Genomic DNA, 8,298 nt, shown 5'->3' on the forward strand with positions numbered 1-8,298 from the left:
CTCCATCAACGTGACTCGGCCCGTGGGCTACAGTCACCCCAGCGGAAGAGACCGCGTGGCGACCAACTGGGCCCAGGTCGCCTACCTTCCCGGTGGGTCCACCTGGGTGCCTCTGTGCGGCAGAGGGCGCGGTGGAGCCCGCGCCAGACCCCTCCCACAGGGTAGCGCGCCGCGCCCCGTGACGTATTTCCGCGTCATCTGCCGCCGAGGCGTGTTCCCATTGGCTGCCAGCGAGGCAAAAGGGGCGGAGCCGAGTGGGAGTGTGGAAAACGCAGCTGCCCGGGGCGGGGGGGGCGGGGGGCAAGGCTTCCCCCTTCCCTATCCCTCCCCACCCCTCCCCCGCCCTCCAGTCCCTCTGGGACTACTGCGCCGAGTCGCTTGGAGCGCGGCAGTGGTGGCGGCGCACTTTCCCGGGCTGTGGCTGGAGCAGCGCTGTGGTGCGCGCGCGGCGGGGCCCCTCGAGCCCCGGGGACCGGTGGACTGAGGGAGAGCGGGAGGGAATCCCGGGCTGCGGTGCTGCGCCGGCGGGGAAGCCCTTCGGTTTCCTGTGAGCCGAACAAGTGGGGCGGGGGTGTCCCGAGACCGCCACTGGCCCCTCGGCCCTGACGGGACCGCGCAGGGCGCGCCCCGCGAAGGCAGCCCCCGAGCCCGCGGCCCTGACTTGGCTCCTCGCGGCGGGCGCGGGGCAGCACAGAGGGAGGAAGCAAGAGGGGCCGCCCTCCCCTCGGAGTTGCGAGCACCTTCCCCGGGTCCAAAATGCCCAAGAAGAAGCCGACGCCCATCCAGCTGAACCCGGCCCCCGACGGCTCCGCGGTTAACGGGACCAGCTCGGCGGAGTAAGTCTGGGGGGAGGCGAGCACCGGGGCCGGGCTGGGGAGGCTCGGGCGCAGGAGCCGAATCGGGTGTGCGCGGCGCGCGGGGCTCCGCTCGGGTTGTCACGTACGTCTTGGGCTGCCAGGCGCGAGGAACTCCCGGCCGCCGAAGTATCGGTGACTAAGCACTGATTGTGCGCCTGACTCAAGACCAGTCAGTGGACCCAACGAGTCGCGATGCCCCCATCCCCACCCCTTTCCCGACCCTTTCAGCCATCCCTGATCTCTGGTCATTTTCCTTCTCCCTAAAAAGTAAAAACCGGTTCATCGCCCGCCCCTACCCAGCTCTTTCCCCCCAGATCCTCTGCAATTCTGGCCTGTAACCGGGAGAAGGGAGCAGATGTCTTGGAAAAATTAAGATCGCATCTGCGTCTTTGAGACCAACTTGGTATAGAGTGTGGAGTTGGGACCTGTGAGCAGTCCTCACCTTCGTACATGACACCTGTGGGCTGGGAGTGCCTAGTTGCGGCCGCTGCCTGGCCAGCGGGGGCGAGTGTACACCGACATCACAGTGGATTTTCGCTTGTCGACTTTGGGGGCTCTCATTCCTTGGCCTTCCTGGAAACTCTCTTGTCTCGAAGGGAGCGGTTTTTCTTTTCTTCATCTGACTTTTTATTCATTCATTCATTAAACAAATCTCATCAGTGTCTCTCCTGTCTGTTCCTTACTTGACCATAAGCCCTAACTTCCGAGCTGAGACATGACACCATGGTCTTGGAAATCACACACAAGGTGCTCCATCTCTGCAGCTTCCAGTGTTGCTCACAAACCAGTACTTTGTTTCATTAAACAATGATGCGGCTGTTTCATGGATGTTTCTGAGTTCCCACAACTCTTTTGCGTCCTGGGTAAGGGACAAGACTGTCTGAGGGAGGAAGACCCAGCGAGCTGGAGAAATAACCAGAAAAGATTTAGTTCTTAATCTCTTACCTGCACACTGGAGACTTTAGGAAGCCAGCTGATGAAATGAATAGATTAGGCTTGGATCTTCTGCCCTTTGGTGATTTCTGTAAGTTTCCTCTATCTCAATTTTAATAGTCTGGGAACTGGCTTGGTGGCTCTGTCCGTCCCTGTAATGATCACAAGGCCAGTGGTGGACAGACCTATGATGTGAGCTCAACCACATTCCTCAAACTCCTTTCTTTCTTTTTTTTTAAAAATTAATTAATTAATTTTTGGCTGCATTGGGTCTTCATTGCTGCGCACGGGCTTTCTCTAGTTGCGGTGAGCGGGGGCTACTCTTTGTTGCGGTGCGGGGGCTTCTCATTGCGGTGGCTTCTCTTCATTGCAGAGCACGGGCTCTAGGCGTGCTGGCTTAGTTGCTCCGCGGCATGTGGGATCTTGCCAGACCAGGGCCCGGACCCTTGTCCCCTGCATTGGCAGGCGGATTCTTAACCACTGCGCCACCAAGGAAGTCCCCAAACTCCTTTCAATACTGTAGTGCTCAACCACTGCGCCACCAAGGAAGCCCTGTAGTGTCTGTTTTGCATGATATTAACTTGTACAGGTTAGTGGATTACTTTGCAAAGATTGGTTCAGTTTTAGTGTACAGAATTTTATCCCCTTAAAATAGTATGAAAGCCCCCTAGGGCAGGGAAGGACAGGACACATTTTGAATGTTGTGGCCTGATCATCGTGCTCCCGTTTGATTTGGAGGAGGGTACTGAGTGGAAGTACCTTCTGTTGTTAATTGTGACACCACTGCTGTGTTCTTGCAAAGGGGAGGAGTTTCGTTACAAGAAAACAATACAGGGAGGAAAAGAAGAAACTCCTGGAGTTGGTGGCAGATACGCTTGGGTGGGACTGGGAGATTCTAAACAGTGGTTAAGAGGTTGGATTCTGGAGTCAGGCTAAGTTTGTGGTTTTGTGACCGGGGACAAATCTCTCTAGGGCTTAGGTTTAGTTTTTTCATCTGTGAAAATGGGTCTAATGATAGAACCTATTTAGAGTAGTTGTGAAGATTAAATGAGCTAATAGTAGGAAACCTTCCATGAATGTTAGCTCCTGGTACCTTTGTTACTGGGTAGAGAAGGCTGAAGGAAGCTAGAAGGTAGTTTCCAGTCGTGGCAGTGGATATGTGTGTTAAGGTGTCTTAGCTTCTGGATAAACGACTCTCCCTTGCTCAGTTTTCTGTGCCATGTGCACCTACCTCCATGACTCATTGCTGTGTTACAATAGGAGGCATCTTTGTGTAGGCTGCCTGAGACAAACAGGGACTGTTCCCCTACGTTTCCTGCCACTAATGGGGGGAAAGCTGTATACATCTACATCTTTCACCTTTTTCAAGCAAAGCTGATGTACTCATGATTTGTGTGATTAGACCAGGGCACAATTTTGAACATTATCATATAGTGTAAATGAAAGAAAAAAATCCATTGGCATTAAAGAACTCTTGGTACTAAATACACAAGGTTGTTTCTCTGTGGCTTTCTGGCACCTTGAGACTGGTCTTTAACATAGCACTTAGCCCTTTCAGACAGAGCTGGGTTATGTGGGACCTGATGTCTATGCAAGTTCTGGGGGTCCTTGAAGAAGAAGAATGCAAAAATGTTTCTTTTGCAAGTTTGTAAAAATATATGAGCATATTGCAAGAGTGCTAAGTTAGAATGAAATAAATTGGAAATAAGATCATATCATTTCCCTGTTTAAAATGTTTTCATGGTTTCATTGCAGTTAGAATAAAATCCACACTCCTTATATTGGGCTATGAGCCTGCTGCTATCCCCCTCCTGCCTTCCCCCCACTCCATCTCTTTAACCACATTTCCTACTGCTTCTTTCCTCCGTTAACATTGGTCCTCTTTCACTTCCTCTGTGCGATGGTCCACACTCCCTCCAGACCCTTGCACATGCTGTTTCCTTTGCCTGGAATGAATCATCCCTTCCTGTTCCCAAGCTAGGAAGGAAGCAATCTTCACCTCTCTGCATAAATGTCATTTCCTCAGAGTTGTTCACAGACCACCTAATCTAAAGTAGGTCTCTCTTTCTCATGTCACCTGATTTTTTAATGACATTTCTTCACTGTCCATAATCTTTTTTAGGGTATTTTAAATATTTCTCTCTTCTGTACACCATAAACTATAAGCATAGGACTGCCCTTTTTGGATTCACTGTTCTGTAAGTAGTACCTAGAATAGTACCTGGCACATAATAAGTGCACAAATGTTTGTGGAGTGAATCAGTGAGTGAATGAAATTTCTAATATTTGCATGTGTTTAACAAACCTTTTAATACCTTTTCATTTTTTTCTCTTATTTTCCCCTTTACTCTCATTCCCCCTTCCCCATTTCCCTTTTTTTCACAGGCACCATCTCACCCACTCTAGGTTATTTAATATATGGTCTTATAATTCCACCCATTTGTTGGCTATATGTGTGCCTTTGGGAGGTATTCAATAGATAGTATCATTTTGTGTGCTTAGAGTGCTGAATGATATTGTACTATTATTCAGCCTTAAAAGAGAAGGGAATCCTGCCATTTATGACACCATGGATGGACCTGGAGGACAGTATGCAAAATGAAATAAGCCAGACACAGAAAGAAAAATACTGCATGATCTCAATTTATATGTGGAACCTAAAAAAGTGGAATACATAGAAGAAGAGAGTAGATAGGTGGTTAACCAGGGGTGGGGAGTTGGGGGAAATGGGGAGATGTTCGTCAGAGGATACAGAGTTGCAGTTAATAGGAAGAATAAGTCTAGAGATCTAATGCTTAGCATGATTACTACAGTTAATAATACTGTATTGAATACTGGACATTCGCTGAGAGAGTAGATTTCAGGTGCTCTTGGCACACACACACAAAATAGTAACTTTGTGAGGAGGTGTGTATGTTAATTAGCGTATCTGAAATAATCATTTCACTGTGTGTGTATATTGAATCATCATGTGCACCTTAATTATATTCATTTTTTATTAAAAATCCTATTTGCTATAAATCTACAACAGTTGGGATAGACTAGAAAATCTCAGTAGTTTGACATGCTTGCAGGTCAGTGGGAGGCTCTGTTGATTGGATTCCATCAGGGACTCAGGCTGACGGACGCACCATGTCTGAAATATGCTTAATGAAAAGGGAATCTTGTGAAACACATTCTGGCTTTTAAAGTTTCTGCCCAGGAGTGACACGTGTCACTTGCTCCCATTTTTGTAAAGCAAGTCACATGGCCACGTTGACCTTCAAAGGGGGCAGGGGCCTTCTTGGAAGGAGGATAATCAACAATATTTGAACAGAAGCAATGACCACCCTAAACTTTTATTTCAGTTTCTTTTTTTTTTTTAACCAAACACCATGTTTCTGTGCTCTGTTCATGCTGTTATACGTGTATCTAGTTCATTATTTCTCTTGGTTGCAGAGCAGTCAGTCTTGTGCATATACCACATTTTACTTATTATTCCCCTAGAGAAGACAATTGTGTTGTTTCCAACCCCTTGCTGCCTCAAACAGTGCAGCCATCGCCATCCTTGTATGTGACTCCTTTTGGACTCTTGTAAGAGTTCCCTGTGGAATGTACTCAGAAATGGGATTGCTGAGTTTTAGGGTACCTTGCCTCTCCTTCCATGATAAGGCACATACTTAATCTCTTTCTTTGTGTTTTAAAGAACACTTTTAATCTCCACAAGGAGAAGCGTGAGCCCTGAGTAGAATCGTGGTGGCAATGCAGGGTACTTCCCGAGACCTCACTTTTTCTTTGACCTTAGGCAAGTCCTTTGTACTTTCTCTCTTTTAGTTTCCTTATCTGTAGAGTGAGGATGAGAATGGTCTACCAAATCTTTGCCTTAGTGGCCTAGAAGGCCCTGCCTGATCAGGTTCTTAGTTTTCCTCCACTGTTCCCTTCACTTATGTGCTCCAGCCATGCTGTTCTCTGTGCTGTTCCACAGTCGGTTGGGCACATTCCTACCTCAGAGCTTTTGCTATTCCCTCTGTGTAGAATGCTCTTCTGCCAAATACCCACATGACTTGCTCCCTCACTTCCTTCAGACCTCTGCTCAAATGTCTCTTCACAGAGACCATCCCGGATCACTCTAATTATAGCACTCTCTGTCATGCTCTACTCCTTTATCTTGCCCTATTTTTCTTCATAGCACTTATCACTAATTAATGTTGCATTGTCCATAAGTATTTATCTGCACCTCACCCCGCCCCCACTAAAATGTATGCTTCATGAAGGTGAGGGCTTGATTTGTTCCTTGCTCAGTGAGTAGATCAGTATCTGGCCCATAGAAGGTACTCAGTAGATATCTGTTGATTAAATGATTGAACCATCCCTACCTTGAAGGAGTATCATGAAGATTAAACAAGATAACACATACAGAAGTGCTTTGAAGGCCATATGGTGCTGAATAAACAAGAAGGTGCATTGCTTGGCCTTGGCGGCATCCACAGCTTTTGGATTTGGGGCTGAAACCCTCAGACTTAATTATTGCATTCAGAGCATCGTTCATAGCATCAGCAGTTTCTGCCACGTTTGTAGGGACACGCATCTGTTAGTGTGAAGGTCCTTAAGGAAGGGGACAGAAACATTGAGACAGGTTGTTGTGCTTTTGGGGGATCTCTTATGGCCTTACCTGTGATGTACATCATGATAAGTAGAAGCTTTTGAAGTGGTTTTAACTTATTTTGTAGTTCTGAACTTGGATGCTTCTACTGGTTTGTTGCTGCAATAACTAATACTGGCACAGCCTTTTGAGAACAACTTCAGCTGAAAAGTAGGGCCAGCTGAAGCCCATGTCCTTGGGAAGAATGTCTCTGCTGTTGTTGCAGCAGATACAGAAATGGCAAAAAGGTTCATAAAGATGACTTAGCCCAGGGCAAGGAGATGTGTGGGGTGCTTGGTTGAACATAAACATGTACAACATTTTACTTTCTCTTACTTATGCATCTTTGAAAGAAAGGGAGAGAATACTTCAGTAGAGCTACCCATCCAGCTCAATTTTTCTGTGCCTGATCCCTTTATTGTCCTCCCATTGCCCCAGCATACTGCTTCTTACCTCTGTCCGGTCTTGCTCACATGGTTTCCTTTGTCTGGAATGCCCTCCTCCACTTTCCTGTGTGATTTTATTTTTGTCTTGTATTTGCCACCACACTTTCGGTGAGGGGAGGGACCATGACTATCTTGTATACTGATATTTCCCCAGCGTCTAGCCCAGTGCCTGGAATGAATGAATGCTGCCCATCTTTCAAGACCTAGCATAGAGTTCATCTCCCATGTAGCCTCTTCTGAGTAACTCCATGCTATTCTAGGACCTGAGTTCGAGACTTAGTTATGCTACTTCTTAATTGTTGACCTTTGGCATGTCATTTAACTTCACTGAGCCTTGGTTTTCCTCATTAGTAAAGGAAGGATGATTATATATAACAAACCTGTGAGGGAAGGCGGGCAGGTGAGCATCATCCAAAATAATGTGTATGAAAGCACTTTACGATTGTTGGAATGCTATCCAAATGGGAAGTGTAGTTAGTGGTGCCCGCTTTGGTTTCTTCCTTCTCAGCTGACTATTACCTTTTGTTCTTAATACCAAATTGCAAATGTTGATAAATCATGTTGCTTTGGACATTTTATATGCTGCCTGTTATTTAAAGTTTAGCCCAAACCTGCATCTAATCAAGCCTTGAGATCTAACTTCCTGTTTACAGCAAATACGAGGACAGAGAAACAAATGAAATGATACCAGGAGGAAACAAGCATACAAATTCAGGATGTGGAACATTCTCTAAGACAACTGACCCAGTCTCTTTAAAAAGTCAGTGTCATGGGGGAAAAGTAGAGGAGTGGTGCTGTTTGAGAATTAAGAGACTAAGGAGACATGTCAACCAAATGTAATGCATGAATCTTGGTTGGGTACTGAATCAAAAAATGCGATAGCTATAAAATGAATTCTTGGGACAATTAGGGAAATTTGAGTAGAGAATTATGGTTAATTTTTTAGATGTAATAATGGTATGATTATGAAGGAGAATGTTGTTGTTCATAGTTGATATGTGAAACTTACTTTGAAATGGTTCAGGAAAAAAATACACACACCCACATGGTAGATAAAGCAAACAGGGCAAAATTGTTCACAGTCGTTTAGTTGGTTGTGTATGAGTTTCACTGTTCTATTTCCATATTTCTGTGTTCGAAAAAAATTCATAATAAATTTTTTAAAAGTACCCAAGGATTAAAATTCATCCTAAGCCTATGCCCCTTTTAATGTTAACTCACATTTTCTCTCTCCCCTTTTGTATTCTGGCCTATATTGTGTAACAAACATCACATTAAATGCAATATCATTTTGAAGTCATATGCTTTCTTACTCTCTAAATGTTCCTTATGTGTGGGCTTCCCTGGTGACGCAGTGGTTGAGAGTCCACCTGCCGATGCAGGGGACACGGGTTCGTGTCCCGGTCCGGGAAGATCCCACATGCCGCGGAGCGGCTGGGTC

At 46.3% G+C, this 8,298-nt stretch overlaps 1 protein-coding gene across 1 annotated transcript in view; it reads left to right on the top strand.

The window, feature by feature from the left end:
* Nucleotides 1-279: 279 nt before the first annotated feature.
* Nucleotides 280-8,298, top strand: part of MAP2K1 (mitogen-activated protein kinase kinase 1) — an 83,048-nt gene continuing 75,029 nt past the window's right edge. Inside the window, exon 1 of the mRNA XM_007127844.4 lies at nt 280-836. Coding sequence (XP_007127906.1) covers nt 757-836 — 80 coding nt within the window. The 5' untranslated portion in view covers nt 280-756. The remainder of the gene's footprint in view (nt 837-8,298) is intronic.

The sequence above is a fragment of the Physeter macrocephalus genome, chromosome 11 (genome assembly GCF_002837175.3).
Source record: "Physeter macrocephalus isolate SW-GA chromosome 11, ASM283717v5, whole genome shotgun sequence".
Lineage (NCBI taxonomy): Eukaryota > Metazoa > Chordata > Mammalia > Artiodactyla > Physeteridae > Physeter > Physeter macrocephalus.